Genomic DNA, 17272 nt, shown 5'->3' with positions numbered 1-17272 from the left:
TTTTCCCCCCTAAAGCTCCTTTACAGCGTGTGCTCTCAGCAGTGCTGCGTGTGAGTGGGAAGAGCCCCAGCCTCCATAGCCGGGGTCTGCTCGGAAATACTCAGTGCTTGCTCTTGGTTCTGTGTGGAAAAGCCTGGACATGCTGGCCCGGGCTGGCGTGAGGAGAGTTCAGCTCCCGGCCCAGGGTGCCCCAGGGGCACTCAGCTGCCATCCACAGGATTGTGGTTGAGTGCCTTTGGGTTAGGTTCTGGTTTTATTTAATCATTTTGCTGGAGTTGAGTTTAATGGGTATGTCCAACTCCTGGTAAAGGTTTTTCAGCTGTTCAGGTTCTGATTATTCTACTGTCACTGAAAGATTGGGGGAGAAGATGCATTTCAGTTGTCTTATTATCTAAAAATCATTACTGTTTCGCTGCAGATGGCGTAAGCATGCAGGTGTTGTTGCCCTCTGGCAGGTGCTCTATTAGCTGCTTCATGAATTTAAATGACACTTAAGATACAGAACTTCGAAAACTAAAGAAGCAATTAGTAACTTTTGATTCATGTTTTAACAGATGGCTAGATTAAATCTGATTAAATCTGATCAATGTTATTTTGAGCAGATAAGGATTTTGATGAAAAAGAGTGAAGAAAAATCAATGCATGCAAAATAGCCAAATAGATTAAAAGAATAATTAACTTATTGATTAAAACTTTAGTAGTAGAAAGTGAACACCGCTGTTAGCCTGAAAAAAAATTCAGAGTAATGCACATGATTTGTTTTTAGGCAGAGTTAAAAATCTGTGCAGCTGTTTCTTGTGTGGTGTTCTGTGTGAGTTAAAGTTCAAACTATGTTTTCTGTTCTGAATAACAGTGCATCTAAATAATGTCTCATAATGGATTAATGCTTACTATTAGTTTTTTTTTTAAATTAGTTTTTCTATTTATTTCAGTCTCTTCCTCCTGTTTTTGACAAATGATTCTTTTCTACAGATCAGCCATGTCCTGGGGAAACATTTTCTTAAAATAAAGTAATCTGGAAACACAGACACTGGAAAAAGATGAAGCTTTAGTTGAAACTATTTTAACTAAACCTTCCCATTTTCTTTATGGCTTTAAAAACACCTTTGTTTAATGTGATTGTTTTTTTCCTATAGGATTTTGTCAGAAGAAGAAAACAAAGTAGTTTTACTTTGGGCTTTGTTCAACAAATGAAATTGGGGGGTAACACTTTAAATGAAGAAGTTTGCCAGGAAAATGTGAATGTGCTCTCTAGAGATGCTTACAGGGGAAGCAGAATTGCGTCTGTCTTCCCCTGATCTTACCACACAACTTCCTAGAGGTGTTGGTCATTCTGGGCTGTCATTTTGATAAGTGGCATTCACTGTCTTGCTTTTATGTGTAGTGGGTAAGAGTTGCATTGCTTTGCTTGTACTATTCAAAACACTGAGATTGTTTTGAAAATACCTTAAAAATGGTTAAAAAATTGTAATATCTATTACTTTCTCTCTTTTGTTGAAGCGTCTTTGTTATTGCTGTAGAAGCTATTGAGGTCTGTGTAGGACCGTCAGTTTTTAATCTGGCCTCAGAAGGGATACAGTCAGCAGTGCTTTGGTTTAGGAATGCTTTGGTTACTTGCATAAGTGCCACAGCTTCACCTCTATTAATATTAATGCACTTTACTGCATGGTTTTGTCTTGAAGGCTGGTGGAGTTGCTGGCGTCTGTGTTGACTTGATTCTTTTTCCTCTGGATACTGTAAAAACAAGACTGCAGAGTCCTCAAGGATTTAAGAAGGCTGGTGGCTTTCGTGGCATCTATGCTGGTGTTCCTTCCACTGCTATAGGATCCTTTCCAAATGGTAAATTTTCTTTGGATTGTGCTTTGTCTTAAAAGTGGGAACTTATGTAGTATAGGGCGTTCATGTCCCTGGCTTCCTCTCCTGCAGGTGACTGTTTGGATTCTGAGAGTCCATGTCCAGATGTGAAGAGCAGGTTCTAGAATTGTACAGTATTGAACAAACTCTTTGAGCAAGCCTGGAATGAAGGCTGCTGCATGTTTACTCTGAAAAGTAACCCTTACTCCTTGGAAGTGTTCCTGAATACATACATCTTGTGAGCCTGTCCTTACTTATAGGGGCACCCTAAAGCACTTTCAGGTGCCAAACAGGGCTTGAGTCTTGCTTGCCCTGGACACTTCTGTCATGACCCACTCCGTGACCCATTCTTTCACAGCATTGGAAATGAATCAAAATTCAAAGTGCTTGAGCACTGGAGGTCTTTGAGCTAATTGCCTTGGGGATGGTATGCCCCTCTTTTTCTCCCTGGAAACAACTACAATACTTAAAATGAGAAGACATCAGGACTACTTTTGAAACTGAAACTTTAAAAAAGTAAATGCTTGTAGTCTCTGCAGAGAAAAGGCATCTAAAATTCCTAATGCCTTTGTCCATTTTGTCTTTGTAGGGAAGGATAAAAAAGTAGCAAGCTATGCTGTCAGTAGTAAGTGTTAGGAGAACTTTGCTGACAAATCCACTGACACCTTCAGGTGTTTGATGTCCTTCATAAGATGATATAAAAGAAATGCAGTTCTTTATCTTGTCTGCTCTGTTATCTCCTTTTGAGCTGATAAGCATCTTTTGATTACCAGAAAGCAATTCATGTACCCCTTCTTTACAATTAAAATCTGTTCCCCTGCAAGACATGTCAGTTTTTTCAGGATTTACATCTTCAAAATCTGAACTGTGGTTTTATCTTTCCAGCATATGACTGAGAACAGAAATTATCTTTCGGAGAAGGGGTAACCCTTAAGGTGCAAATGCCTTTGTAGTTGACTGTTGCAGTGAATAAACACAGCTTATGTTGCTGTGCTCAGTTTAGTTTTGTATGTTTCTTGTTTACTGGACAGCACTTTTATGAGCCCTTCAGCAGCTTGGAAGAATTTTTTTCTGGAGTTGAAGTGCAAGATATTAAACTGACCATAGCTAGGAAGAACTTTTTATTAGTAACTACTACTGAAAGTGTTTTGAACATTGCAGGGTAGCAGACTTATATCAAGTACCTTGATGATTTTTTTTTTTTTAGTTAGTCAACTGATTTGTATTTGGTTTGGGGTTTTAGTTTGCGTGTGTTGTGTTTTTTTTTTTTCTTTTTTTTTTCAAAAAAATAAAGACCATCCATCCAGTCCAACCAAACAACCTCCTCTCTACCCTTCCTATCTATGAATATGGAAGATACCATTTTTTCAAAACCTACTGGATGTTCGTGGCTAATTAACACATCTTTCCTTATCTCAGTACTGAATATGGCCTTAAGTCCTGGCACCTTTGATATTAATGTCAGGCTTGGCAGTGATAGCCAGGAGCATGAACTTCTGAAGGAATTATCTGACAGATGGTGTTGATACTGTTGTACTGTTTGGGGGTAAAAATACCCTGGTTTCAATGACACCTCTAGAATAATAGGTGACAAAATCCACCTCTAAATGTTTGTGCTTGTTCTGTGACGGAGGAACAGTTAAATGACTGCATGTGTTCTTGAATTTCAGCTGCTGCATTTTTTATCACCTATGAGAATGTGAAATCTGTGCTTCACCATGGCTCTACAGCTTACTTGACTCCAGCAACACACATGGTGGCTGCCTCCCTTGGGGAAGTGGTAAGAATAAAGTTCATATATTGTGTGTCTGTGGGAGGAGAGACTTGGTTTTGGTGTCATATCTTAGTTTTTGGAGTGTTGACCATCTTTGTACTTGTGACAGTTCTTACAGAAATATTATTTTTTAATGAAATGTTGACTCCTGTCAGAATTCTTTCAAAGTGAGTTCCTGAGTTAGTAACAATTCTTAGTAGGCCTATTGTCTGAGCTTGCTAAGTCAGTAGATAGTGAAAGTGTGCATTGTTCCGAAACATGAGTACACCTTCACATTGTAGTGGTTGTGTGTCACTGTTAACATTCAAAAACAGCTTTTACAGCCTTTCAGCTTCAGGTGGGGTACTCATGGAAAGGATTTTTATTTTAAAAGCAGCCATAAGACGATGTTATCTGTAAAGTAGGTAGGTGCCATCATCTGAAACCCAAGGACCTTGGTGTGTAAGCACCAGTATTAACTAATTAATATTTGTCTCCCTCCTCTTCCTGCCATGCATTCACATTCAGCCAACACTGTTTACCACAGTATAGTTTGTTATATTGATGAAAAGACTTTCTTGTATTTATAAGCAGACTCTTCTAGTGGATGTAAAAAGTGATGTGACAGAATAGGGCAAGTGGCAGCGGTGTAAGTTCACTTACATGAATGTGTAATGCTTTCTGCCAAAGCCTGTCTCAGTGGAAAGTGTCATGGGTAACATAATGAAGCTCTTTCCTTTGGGAGAGACACCTGCATGTTTTAGTGGCAGATTTTTGCATGGTCTCTCTGATAGCTATAGTGGTTACGGGCAGGAGTAGATAGCAGGTGATAGATTTAGGGCTGGGTGGGTTATGTTTGTGTTGCTGCCTCAGGTGGATTCTTTTTGATCTTAATTAGAGCCTGTGCTGTCAGGTTATGACTTCTAACTTAAGGCAATGCACAGAACTTATTTCCATGGAAATTCTGTAAAGGCTGTTAGAAATCAGCAAGAGGTTCTTCACCACTATGGCAATGCATAGCCCTAAAATTCCTTGTTTGCTTGGTGTCTTATGGAAGAGCAGATCCAAGAGGTGTTTTAAGCTTCTCAAGGGCTGTTTCAGAATCAAGCAAAATGATGAGTGGGCTCATGAAGAGGTGGCAGTGCTCTGCAATAAAATCTATTGGAAAAAGAAGTATAATCTTTCGCGAGTGGGTTATTTGTAGTATACTTCCTCTGCCTGTGAGGATTCTGTGAGAAGACTATAACCAGGTAATTTAACCATCAGCAGCCAAAGATCAACGGACTACAGATGACTCGTTGCATGATGATGAAACCTGTTACCTGTATTTTTGAAGGTGGTATGCAGTCTTGTGACTCTTACAACTCAGGCACTTGCTGCTTTCATTTTCAGGCTGACAAACGGAGATACAGCATAGTTAAATGAGTTGCTCAGGGCTGGCTCACATGCTTGGTTCTTGCTACTCTAAGGCCATAGAAATATATAGTGTTAGCCACTGAAATGGCAATCTGACTTTATGGTATGAAAACTGTGATGTTGTAACAGCTGTCTTTCAGCTAATAAGATTCTGCTTTTTGCTAGCTTTTCTTCTCCTCTTGATGGGATGGGAGAACTAAGCTATAAAATAATTGAGGTAGGGATTTAGAGATTTGCTACAAAAAACCTGTAATAAAAATAGCACAAAGCCAGATCTTTTCACATTTGTTTTATATAAAGTCTTAGCTGATCAATAGAGATCTTTAAACTATTCCAAATTGCATCAAGGTGAAAGTTGTAATTATAGTTTTATAGATTAGTCATTAGGTTTTAATCAGGGCATAACCACTGGGACTATTATTTTGTTAGTATTTTTTTTAATACTTTTCCTCCTTTGTACACTTGAATAATTACCATGATATAAATTGCTTTTAAATGTGAAATAATAAGCCAAAGATTGTCATGTTAGGATTCCCAAGGCATGTCTTTGCATTTACAAGCTGTCTTTTTACAAAACTGAGAAATTAAGATGTGAGCAAGAAACTAGTGTTAGATTTCTAGGTTTGCTGCTCCTTCACTGGTGAGCATAAATGAGTCACCTACCTTCTTGTGCATCAATAAAATGTGAGTATGTGCTAAGCTTAAAGGTATATTAATGCTGACCAATTTGTGTTTTGCATGTGACCCATTAAAAACAATAAAATAGGTAAGGAGGAAAAAATGCAAGTGTTGCATCAAGAAATGTTAAAATATATGGGAGGAACCAGTTAAATGGAAGCTCTTAGTTTTTATAACAGCCGCTCTTCTGTATTGTTTACAGCCTATGTAAATTCATGGGAAACAGTCCCCTGAAACTGGTTTGGTCCAATTTCCCAGTTCTAAGCTAGGAGGCACAAAACCAAGCAGTAAAAAGGCTGTGGCTGTAGCTTTTTTTTTTTCCCTTTTAGGCAAGAGGAGTACAGAAGGCTAATCTCATCTCCTGGGTGAGATAAAGAAAAGTACACACAAAATCTGACCCTGTTAAACATAATTATTTTTTCCTATAACTGAATCTTGCTGTATAGGGACTCTGAGTATCCCATAATATATGAAAAATGACTTACAAAGACACAGCCAAAACTCTAGAGGGCAGATGTATGGTATATCATCTCATCAAGGAAGACTGAAGGTTGAAGAATACATGAGTTATCAAGGAGGGTAAAACCCTTATTATACCACTTGTGTAACCATGAAATTTGGAGATGGGAAACATGCTTACTGTATCCAGGGCTTTGGAATTTTTCGTCTTGACTCGACATTGCCCTGTATGTTTAGTCTGCCTGTATCTTTAGAGTGAGCTGCCAAGTGTGCTTGGAAAACATGATATCATAGGGAGTGGAAAGGAAAACCAGATGTTCTAAAATTTTACTTTTAATATTCTAAGGCGGTGTAACTCACTCTGAGAAGGAACAATATTTTTAACCTCCTAGTGCCCATTTTAAATAGTAACCGAGCGCATCTTGCAGCTCCAGATTGATTTGTACAGATTTTGTTATGTCAGCTTAATATGTCAGTGTATACTATTAATTAAAATAAACTTTGATAAAGAGAAATCCCCCTTTGGGCCTCCCCCACCAGCCTCCTGCAAACAGGGTTTTATGGGTCAAGTTTAAGACTGTCCCAGTTTGACCAATGAAGTTTCCTTTATGAGTGCCAAAGTGGTTGGATTCAGCACAGTTAATTTTACATCCTGCTGGCTTTTCCGTGGAGGTGAGAATAAAGTCATTTGGATCACATTCTAGAGAAGCTAGCTGACAGCAACCTTTTCCATCTAATATTTAGATATTGTTATGGTTACGATCTGAGCTTTGCAAGATATTTAGTGAAAGTTGTGGGCTGCTGCTTATAAATACCATCTTTCTGACCTTTTATTTTGTTTTTGATTGGCTATTTTTGTAAGAAGGCAAGCTACCTGACTTTGAGCTCACTTGTGAGATAAAGTGTGGGGGAAGACTGAGGACCAGGATGGGAGGTAGATGTCCTTTCTTTAGGCAGCTGGTGGCAACAACTGTGCTCTGGAAGTAAACTACCAGCTGAAGTTACTGAGCTGCTTTTGTCCTGGTGTCAGTTTCCAGAGTACTTTAGGATTACAGTGCTGGAGTTGTGTTGACACGGTGCAGTGCATCCCCAGGGCTGCAAGATCCCAGGTTTCTTGCAATTAAGTGATGTGTCTACACAGTATGCCATAGCACCAGACACAGAGGGTAACTAAAATCCTGAAAGCTGCCTAGTCATGTTGGTGACACTGTGCCTGCATTTGTTTGTCCTGTTCAATTTTAACTTTAGGTTCCTCATCTGACTTGTTTTCATCCTACTTCACGGGCTCTGCACTGTGGTCCCTTGAGTTGTATAAATGCTGGACAAGCTCACAGATCTAGAAAGGTGTTTCTGGTCTTGCAGCAAGAATGCTAAAACTCAGGCTACCTACTAGGCTATGGTGGAATATGAAACTCGTAGGTAAAGATTAAAACCTTTGCTGTGTTCTTCTGAGCCAGCTCTGAATGGTTAGCTCCCTTTGAAGGTGATAGGCTTGGCTGTCCTCAGGAAGAAGGATTTTGGCATAGCCTCACACTTTCTTCCAAAATTTGAGAAAGGAGGGATGCTGAATGAATCTGAATTGAAATGTCCAAAAGTTTGTCGCTTCACTAGGGAGGTGAGGATGAGAATGGCTGGCTTGTCAGACTTCACATAAGCTAAACCAAGTAGCAGGGAAAACATGCTCAAGAGAGCAACAGCTAAACCATGGAAATGCAGTTGGACATTAATTTCACTGCCTCATCTTGGCTTAAATAAGTAGGTGGGTGGTGTGACATTGTCACCTCTTGCAGCCTCCGCGGGGCAAGGTGAGGACAGGTATTTCAAGGTGAAAATCTGTGCTCACTTGTGTATGCCAGTTTGTTGCCACTTCAGATACTTTTGTGATAAGAGCAAAGTGTGTGGTTCATCTGTGATTAGCATCTGACCCTTAGTGTAAATAACTTGGGAATTTTTTAATCTGCTGTTGGGATGTGTGAAATAGAAAAGCTTCTTAATGCAGGAATTGTCTTTGTGGAGAATTCAGATAGCTTTCTCTACTAGTCCTAGCTTGTTTCTTAGAAGATGCCAGCCCAAATGCAAGTTTACAGTTTACAAATCATGATTCTGTAGAATGACATTTTGAGTGTGCTTTTAATTCATATAAAGAAGGAAAGTGCATGTTTTACCTTATTTTAGGCTTTTTTTTTTTCTTTGGGGCGGGAGGGGGGGAAGGCATTTTAGACATGATAAACAATGTCGTGTTGCCTGTCTCTCTCTGTCCATGAATCAGCCCCTTCTTCTTCCCTCTGCTCTGGCAGTATCTTTTGAAACAGTTAACTAGTTTCAGTTTAATAGAAGAAGAGCAATCTCCAAAAGTGTGTTGGTATGAATTCCATGAGAGTAACTTGCTAGGTCAGAGGAGAAAGTTGCTATTGATGCCTGTTCTGAGGAAAAGGCAGAAGCATGAGTCAGACAAATCCACAGAGTAATATGAAAGAATCTCCAGCAGGATAATTGGTCAGGGCTTTGCAGCATTGTAAGCCCTAGAAGATCAGCTTACAGGAGTCCAATCTAACAGAGATGAAAGAACGGCTCTCATCAGAGGTGGAGTTAAGATTTTAGCTATTTGAAACTCCGAAACCTGTATGTTGGAGGATGCGGCTTTTCAGTTCAACAGGCAAGTTGGACACTCAAGGGAGAGCGGCTTCTAAATCAACAATCATCTGCTGCAGAAAAGAGGTGATTTAGCCCTTATTGTGTCTAGACTTCGGGCTAATGGCTCTGAATTTTTAACTTTTCTAAGAGCTGAACCAAGAAATGAATAAAACTCTTTTAAAAGAAAAAGCCAAATTCTCTGCTTCGCACCCTATCTCTGCTTGACCAGTGTAGTATGGGCTGGCAGACCACAGTATTCAAAGTGGTATCCAAAGTCTGACAGGGTTGAAGTTTGATGAGACCTCTTCCATGGTACTTAAGCTTTTTTTTTGCTATTGTCATTGATCAGTGCCTGTCATTTTGTTTGTGATAGTCTCTTGTGCTGTGTGTATCTGGATGTTTATAGGCATTGAGAAGGGGAATGTGCCGACCCTGGCAAGATGAGCAATGGTAAGGGGAGCAGCAACGTAGGTGGTCTTTTGAATTAATAGTAGTGGATTTTGAAATATTCATAAATTAATCTAGGTGAGGTCAGGTCTGCATTACAGATGCTGCAGGATTTTTGCCAAATCCTTATGTAGAAGCGTGCTGAGCGGTGGTTGTAAGATGGTTGTGAAGGTGAGACTGCTGCCATTAAGTGCTAGTGGAGAAGGAGAATAGAGTGGATGGAAACTCAAATTAGAGCTGCAGCTGCAAATTGCTGGTAAATAAAGATGAATGGAGGCATGATTCCACAAATACTGCCAACAAATTCATCATACAATTAAAGGCTGAAACAGCAAATTAAGAACTGTCAGATACCTAACCAGCCACCCGTGCTGATCTTCTCTTGTGTGTTCCGTGTTAACTGCATGTGTTACTGCTTCTTCATCAGCTGGCCTTCCTAGATGGCTTTGTGTTACCTGCTTAGTTCAGGGCATAGAGGACATGCTACTTTGCAGTATAGAGTAGAAGCTTGATGGTTGTCATCTCTTTTCAATCCTAGCGCTGATATTCAGCTGATTTCGAAATATTTGTAGCTCAAAGTGTCTATGGGGGAAGCTAATTTGGATTAAAGAGTATAAGTGAGAAATAAATAATTTAAAAGTATTTCCTGATGGATTTCCTGGCTTGCAATGTATTCTGCCAGAGTCAGCTTTGGAAATGTCTGAGATAGTTTAAGGTGAGTTTATTCCAAAGTAAGGTTCCATAAAGGATTTGTCAGGAATAACTATTTCTGAATAGCTCCATATGTGGACACGCCTGTAATTCTTTAAGTGAAAAGGCTGTAGGAAAGAGTAAAGGATAAATTAAAGGAAAATACTTGATAAAACACAATGTAGTTGAAATTTCCGTGTTCTGGGCCAATGTAACCCCAAGAGACTGAGCAAATTGTAAAATACTAGTCATCTTTCAACAGGAGTCTTAATGTATTTTCAGAAAATATTGCCTGTGTTCTCTTGCCTGGAATTTCATTAACATTTGTCCTCCTGTAACACAGCCTGACCCTACTTGGCTCCTTGGAAACAGTTTTATCCTGGATGGGATGCACCGTGCTACTTTTGCTGAAAGAGCAGTTTGGCTGGTGGATGTGATTAGTTTCTTAAACCTTGTAAAATAAGTTTAACAGACTCTCTGGTAGAAATGCTGCTGGGATAGATTGGATCATGTAGACAATTCTGTAGGTTGAATTAAGGGCCTACTCTTCTTTGGCTTTAAGGTTTTCTGTGTTTAAATGTGGTAGTAATTTATTATTTAAGTGTCAAGCAGAATTTTTATTTTTAAAAGCTATTCTGCTGTCTGATTTTTTGCCACTTGAGTTTAAACCAGCTGCTTGTGACTGTACTGAGTGGGATACTTAGTCTGTGCTGGAGTACAAAAGAGATGTGCATGACAGCAGGACACTTCTGCTAAGTTTTACATTTAGTTTTAAAAAGGAAACAAAACTCTACATTGATTAAACTTTGAAAGGCCAATTTAGTTATGCAAAGCACAAAAACTTTCAAAACAACTGCAGTGAGAAGTACTTGTGTAAAGAAGTGTTTAGTGTAACCTTTGGCATCTTCACAGAATTTCCTTGTTCTTTGCCTCTTAACTGCTATAATTAGGGTAACAGTTTCTCCTTGCTGTGAAGAGAGCTCAGCACAAATTTCCACTGTTTGAGAAGGAGAGATTTCCAAGGTGTACCTGACATGGCTGAAAAGAGAGGTAGTCGGACAGCCCGAGCAAGAGTTGTAGGACACATAGCTGGGCAATTGAAGAGCCACATGTGGGGAAGGAAATCAGAGAAGGGCAGAAGCCCATGTTGAGAAGGCTGCTGAAGTGATGGTCAAGGAACCAGTTGAGGACTTCAGGCAGCTAGTGTGAAAAGGCTCAACCAGGATGGCCATTGTGAAGGGAAAAGTGTGTGGTGGTGCAGATGATGCTCTGGAGCAGGAAGAAGGGAGCTCTGGAAAGCAATAATAAGGAGCTGACTTAGGTTTGACAATGACAGGATGAAATTACACAGCAAAAGAGTTCTGCAGATTCCAGGTGGAGTCATCTAAGGTGGAAACTTGGAAGTTGAAAACGTTTGTGCAGAAGCTCCTGTTTTGCAAATGCTTGTGACATTTGGTCTCTGTGAATGGTCTCATCTCTGAAATAGTATGTTTTTAAGCTCTGGGAAGTGCTGAGATCTGAGGGAGCTTGCTGGGTGAGATTGCTCTTTGAAGAAATGTTTCCTGCCAGCATACAGGGGAGCTGCAGTTAAATTAATGAAGGCCCTATTGTGTCAGTCAGGAAAAGATGGGACAAAGACCTTGGCATTGTCTAAACTTTCCCATCCAGAGCCTGTTAGTCAAAACTTGTTCTCTCCATGGGGTTTAAATTAGGAGTGGAGTCACCTGTTCATGACCCCAGCAGCTTTGCACAGGACTGAATTTAACTATGCTGGAAGGGCCCATCTGTGCTGTATTTGAGTGTGAGAGGAGAAAATAAGATTAGCATATTTTGAGGTTTTATTTTGAAGATGAACACTTTTTCTCTGGGGCTGGCACTTAAAGCAGAGACTGATAGTGGACAGTACATATAATGGGCAGTTCCTGTCATCTCTGCAGATAATTTCCTCATTAAAATAGGCATTAACACTTCAGTTCTCCACTTCAAATGTGGTTTAGCAGGTAGGACAGCCTGTTGGCAAGCATGCGTGGAAGGGCTTGCTCACAACTTGAGTTGTGATCCACAGCAAATTACAGACCATAGAGACTTACATTTTTGTTCTGTGTTGGTCAAAAGGGAAGCAATTATTTAGATGACGGTTTATTGGTGTTTGAACTGTTAGGGGTCTGTAATTGCAGCAGTTCAGGCTTCTCTGTTCAAAGAAAATGTGAAACCAAATGATAAATGCATATTTCATCTTTCTCTGCTTTTCTGTTAATTTTCCTGGTGGTGGAAAGGGTTAAGATGGTTCATCTTCTGTCTACTGATACATGTGCTCCCCACCTCCCCCACTATCTAACATTTCCAATCCAAGAATTGTGGCTAGAAATTAGAAACAATTATTTGGAGGATGAAATACTTCAGTAATCTTATAATGTTGAATTAAAAAAGCTTTTTCTCTTCTGTTGGAGAGGGGAATCACTGTGAGATCTGAAGGACCAAACATAAACTTAAGAGTTTGAGATGTATGGAAACCTGCAGTGCTGAATTCAAGGTTTGTTGAGGGCTTTTGTCTTGAAGCAAGAGGGAAATTTCCTCTGCTTTTTCAGGATCCAAAGGAAATCAGGGCAATTTAAGATCTCTTAATTTTAGACCTGCCTGTTATTTTAGTCATTCAGTTATCTGAAGAATGGAAAAGGAGAATGGAACGTCTGACATAGAAATCAAGATGCTCAGATCATGTAATATTTATCAACCTGTTTTGGGAAGCAACTTTTTTTTATATTAAAAAAAAAAAACCAAACAAAAAACCAACAACAAAACAAACCCCAGCTATAAGGTAGCTTTTGTCTGCAGGAGTACAGCCAGGGCTAATGCAGAGTGCACTTAAACCCCAAAACCAAACACCCCACAACACCAAAAACATCTTTATTGCTTTTTCTCTTTGGATGGGGTTTTAGAGTTGCTCTGTTTGTCTTGCTCTTGGAGCAAGGCAATCCTTCTGACCTTCAAGAATGGGGTGAGAGATTAGAATTTTGTTGCCAGACTGACTGCAGCCTAAACATGTGTTCTCTGAGAGTCACAGCCTCTTCGTTGCCATCTCTGTGCAGCACCTTTTTCTCCGGAATGGGTTAGTGATTATCTTGCACAAGAATTGTGAGGTTTAGTTTAAAGTCTCTGCTCTCTGGATACAAAGTTGCATAGTGTCATAAATTAGATTCCTACTTGATTAAGAGTAAATTTATGCAAATGACATTTAAGAGTAACTCTCCCCAGGTATGTTCCTTTAGTTCTGTATTAAGCATGAAATTATATTTATATGGTGAACATCAGTTAAAGCTTCCCAGACTACTCAGACAGATAAAGTCATTAAAACTAACTGCCTGCTCAGGAAATTTAAAATCCTTTAGAAAAACAGTGTTCTGAAGGGTTTAAAGCTGCAACACAGAAATTTTTTCTAGAGCTCACCATGTTTCTGTACCCAGCTTTTTTCAAAGCAAGCTTAGATGTGCAAGCCAGAGACTTGCTTGGAGTCACTGAGCACAGGTTCCTAAATCACCAGCCACTAACGTATTCCAGAGCAGTTCTCTGTCAGACTACTCTTCTCCTGCCTTGTAGCAGAGTGGCTGGCTAATTACTAAGTGGAAAAAATTTGGTCTTGATCCTCACCCAGACCCAGGTTAGTGTAGAGAATAGATCAGCCCGTTAGCCAGGATGCCAGCATCTTAACAGAATGAGCTCTTTGCCCTTCAGTAGCCTGTCTTAAGTATCCGTCTCTTATTAAAAAGATAAGAAGTGTTCAGATTGTATGGTTGTAGGAGCTTTTAAGAGTGAGAGTCAGATCATCAGCTGTTCAAGGTGCATACTAGAATGCATAAGGTAATGCTTTCTCAAGCTGCTCTCCTTAGAGGCACAAAACTGCTAACAGTGTTGTACCAGCTGTGTCCCTGGGTCTGAGAAACACCTGCTGTGCATTAACCCAATTTAAATACCCAACTTAAGCCCTTAATAGCAACTGCAACACCTGCTCTGCCCTCTTTCAAATGTTTCTGGATATATCTCCTGCACAGATCATGTCTGCAAGGTTAGTGGTCAAACTGTAGTGTTAAGTGCCTAAAAAATGCATGTGTTATCTTTGATTCTCAACTAAATCATACAAAACTGGTTGTGTAGAAAGTGGTTAGCCTGGAGCACAAAGGATGGAAGCAAAAGGCTGTTAGTCTAAATGGGGTATGTTAATATTTGGATATAATATAGCTCTGAAGACCAGGAGGAGTTGTGCTCTTTTCTAAAGAGTGGCAGTGCAATGGGTTCTTTCTAGTCTAACAAGCTATTTCAGGTTCTTTGTCATGTTAACCACAAAATAATTTAAAAACTATTAAAAATCTCCTTTTGGTTGGGAATTTTCTTCAGCCATTTTCACAGTAGGCTGTGTTTGCTGCTGGCTTCCCTGGATGAGCAGTGAGCTGTGTATATCTCACAGCTTTCGGAGTTCCCTGGCTATTGAATCATCAAGATCTGGATGACCTATGTGCACTGAACCCCGTTGTAAGCAAGGCTATCCCCTCTTTATTCTTTTTTTTATGTGGCCTGTGTTATTCTCTGGAAAAAAAAAGCGCTGTAGCTTTGTGCTGATGAATTAGACTAGTACTGACTAATTTTGAACAGCCTCTCCAGCTTTACGCAGGATTGGCCCCTATGCAGAAGCTACTGGTTTAAGGCAAGGTTTCCAATAAACTTAAGGTGAGCCCATGCAAAAGCCTTTTTGCGGGTTCCTGGTGTTATTTGCAGCAGATCTTATTTTCTGTTAGCTACAGCTACACAGGAGCAGGTTTCAGATATAGTGAAGCAAGCTGTTTAAATTGGGATCTATAAAGAGGCTTCATGTTGACTTTAAGTGACTTTTGAGATTTTAATTGCACTGGTCATTCTTCATGATCAGTAGAGTTGTCAGTCAGAACAACCAGGAAAGTCTGGGTTCAACATGAATCCCACCATGAGATGGCAGCATTGATGCATGCAAGGAGTATCCAAAAGTTCAAATGCTTTTCCCTGAACTGACAGAGGAAAAAAAATTACCTTCATTTAATTGGAAGATATACTGTCTTAGCAATATATAGACAAATGTTAAACAGAATAGTTCTATTTTTAGCTTTTGTCCCTAACTGGCTAATGCAAGTCAGTAAATTAAAAATGCACTTAGGTTTGTGTCCAAATACTTGAGTCACCCTTTGAGCTGGTAACTATTTAAGATGATTCTTTTGTTCAGATGTGGTTATAGTATTAAAAGGCTAGAAAAATAATAGATGCTAATATTGTCATTTCTGCATACCTGCTCTGTAAACTAAAAATAGCTTTGCTTGTAGCTGTAAAATTGAGTTTTGTTAAAGCTTACATCTAAAAATCCTTGAGTCTTTGGTTTCAGTGTTATTGTCTTCCTGCCCTTATGGCATGTATACATGCGCACTGACATGGGGGAGAGAGTCTGAAAACTGGAGAATTGTATTACCTGACCTTGTAAATAGGGAAGGAGCTCGTAGGGCAGCACCCATTTTCCCCCAGAACTTGGTCTGTAGAATCTTGACTCTGTCTTTCTGCTCCTATCAAAAGACAGGAATATCTCCTGGCTCCAGAGCTTGCTTGGAAAAATGAGTGTGGGCTCTGTCAGGGGGGTGCTGTTGGCTGATGCCTTAATGTTGGCCAAGGTAGCTGAGGGCTTACTACTGTACCCTCTCCATGACTGGCAGTGCAGGTGTTTGACAGAGAGCTAACTCAGCACAGGGTCATCTCCAAAACCAGTAGGATGCACCAGGAATGGCTTGAGTTTGGCAGGCTGTATTGTGCTCTTCTGCGGCAATCAACAGGCTACATCGATGTGAACAGCCCAGAGATTAAAAAGCAATTTCTTCCTAGGATCTTGGTGATTAGGGAGGTGAATGGGCTCCCACCGTGTGAGGTCACGTTATTCTCTGTCTTCCACGTCTGTTTGTCTAGTAGTCGATGCAGGTAAAAGCACATACGTGGGCAGTTACCGCAGAGCAGCCACACAATTACATTTTTCACCCTTGCTCATGCAATTTGCTGATAGCTTTCAGGTGTCTGAAAATTTAAGTATGAATTCTCTTGGCACTGTGTTATCATACTGGTGCTGCTTAAAGAGATTTAGCTAAGAAAGCAAATGGTGGAGATGTGCGTTTTGTTTTCTAACTTTGACAGCGTTACCTGGAAGGTGCTGCAGTGATTGAGGGCTGAGCATAATAGCTTTGAGGTTTTTCTGCACCCATCTGTCCCAGGTTGTTACTTTTTTAACTTTGTGGGCTATTAAGATGTGTGAACTTAATCTTGCATACTTCCCTTTAGACACCCGGGTTTGACTGACATCAAAAAACTGCTTGGATTGTTATTGACAGTAAGGTACACATGTAGGAACAAAAAACGTAACAAGTTGTAAGCTCAGGTGCACAGTGAAAATGTCACTGTTCAGTCTGATGTTGGCAGTTGCAGCTTGTGGCTTTTTTAGTACCAAAGTGCCCTGTGGAGCCCATCTGACAGTGCAGCCTGCGTGACACGAGCCTTCATGTCCTTTCATAACAGCACAATGTAATCACTGTTTTTGTTCTTGTGCAGCCACACATTCCCTTGTAAGCGCAAATTCAAATGGGAGGAACATGAAAGTTAATTTGAAATGAAATGCACCCCAAGTCATCTCAGGGAAATGGAGACACTACTTTGTAGCCACCCTTCTCCTGCCAAAACTGCAGCACCCCAGATGTCAGGAAGCCACGCTGCGCTCTTTGTCTAGTCTTGATTGACTGGATTGTTTTCATCCAAGCCTTTTTAAAGTTTTCTCCCTGCCTCCATATTTTTAAGGAGTAAAAAGCTAATATAAGGACATGGAGTGTTATGAAGCATGAAGTTCTATAAATATTTATGCTGAACTATCAAAAAACTTGACAGTTCTTATTTTCCTGACAGATTGGGGTCACTTGTTATTTTTGACCCTGAGAATTGAAGAGCATATGAAGTTAGATCTGTTTGTAATGACTTTTGGATATTGTTGTCTGGTAAACTTGTAGGAATGTAACACAATAAGGGACTTTTTCTTGGTTTCTTAGTGAAAATGGAACTTAAACCTTGTACTGTGTTACCCAGAAACGACCACTCCAGTTACTGTCTCTGTGCAATCTAGCAGTGAATTCCTGAACTTTCTTTGGCACATGTGGGTTTCTGAGTTAGCAGCTTAGTTTGCCTCTTCAGATGGACAGCTTTCACCTAGGTTGCTCTTGACTTGAAGTACTCGGTGATCACCTTTACATCTAGCGACGAGGCTCATTGCAGTGTGTTCCTGAGCCTGGCACAGAC

At 40.0% G+C, this 17272-nt stretch overlaps 1 protein-coding gene across 1 annotated transcript in view; it reads left to right on the top strand.

Annotated features, from left to right (window-relative positions):
* Positions 1-1670: 1670 nt before the first annotated feature.
* SLC25A26 (solute carrier family 25 (S-adenosylmethionine carrier), member 26) overlaps positions 1671-17272 on the top strand; it is a gene marked incomplete at its 5' end in the record, with an annotated part of 83653 nt that continues 68051 nt past the window's right edge. Inside the window, 2 exons of the mRNA XM_010072814.1 lie at positions 1671-1839; positions 3525-3634. Of these exons, the coding sequence (XP_010071116.1) occupies positions 1671-1839; positions 3525-3634 (279 nt within the window). The remainder of the gene's footprint in view (positions 1840-3524; positions 3635-17272) is intronic.

The sequence above is a fragment of the Pterocles gutturalis genome, unplaced genomic scaffold (genome assembly GCF_000699245.1).
Source record: "Pterocles gutturalis isolate BGI_N339 unplaced genomic scaffold, ASM69924v1 scaffold21896, whole genome shotgun sequence".
NCBI classification, from domain to species: Eukaryota; Metazoa; Chordata; class Aves; order Pterocliformes; family Pteroclidae; genus Pterocles; species Pterocles gutturalis.
This window is presented reverse-complemented; position numbering and strand designations above follow the sequence as displayed.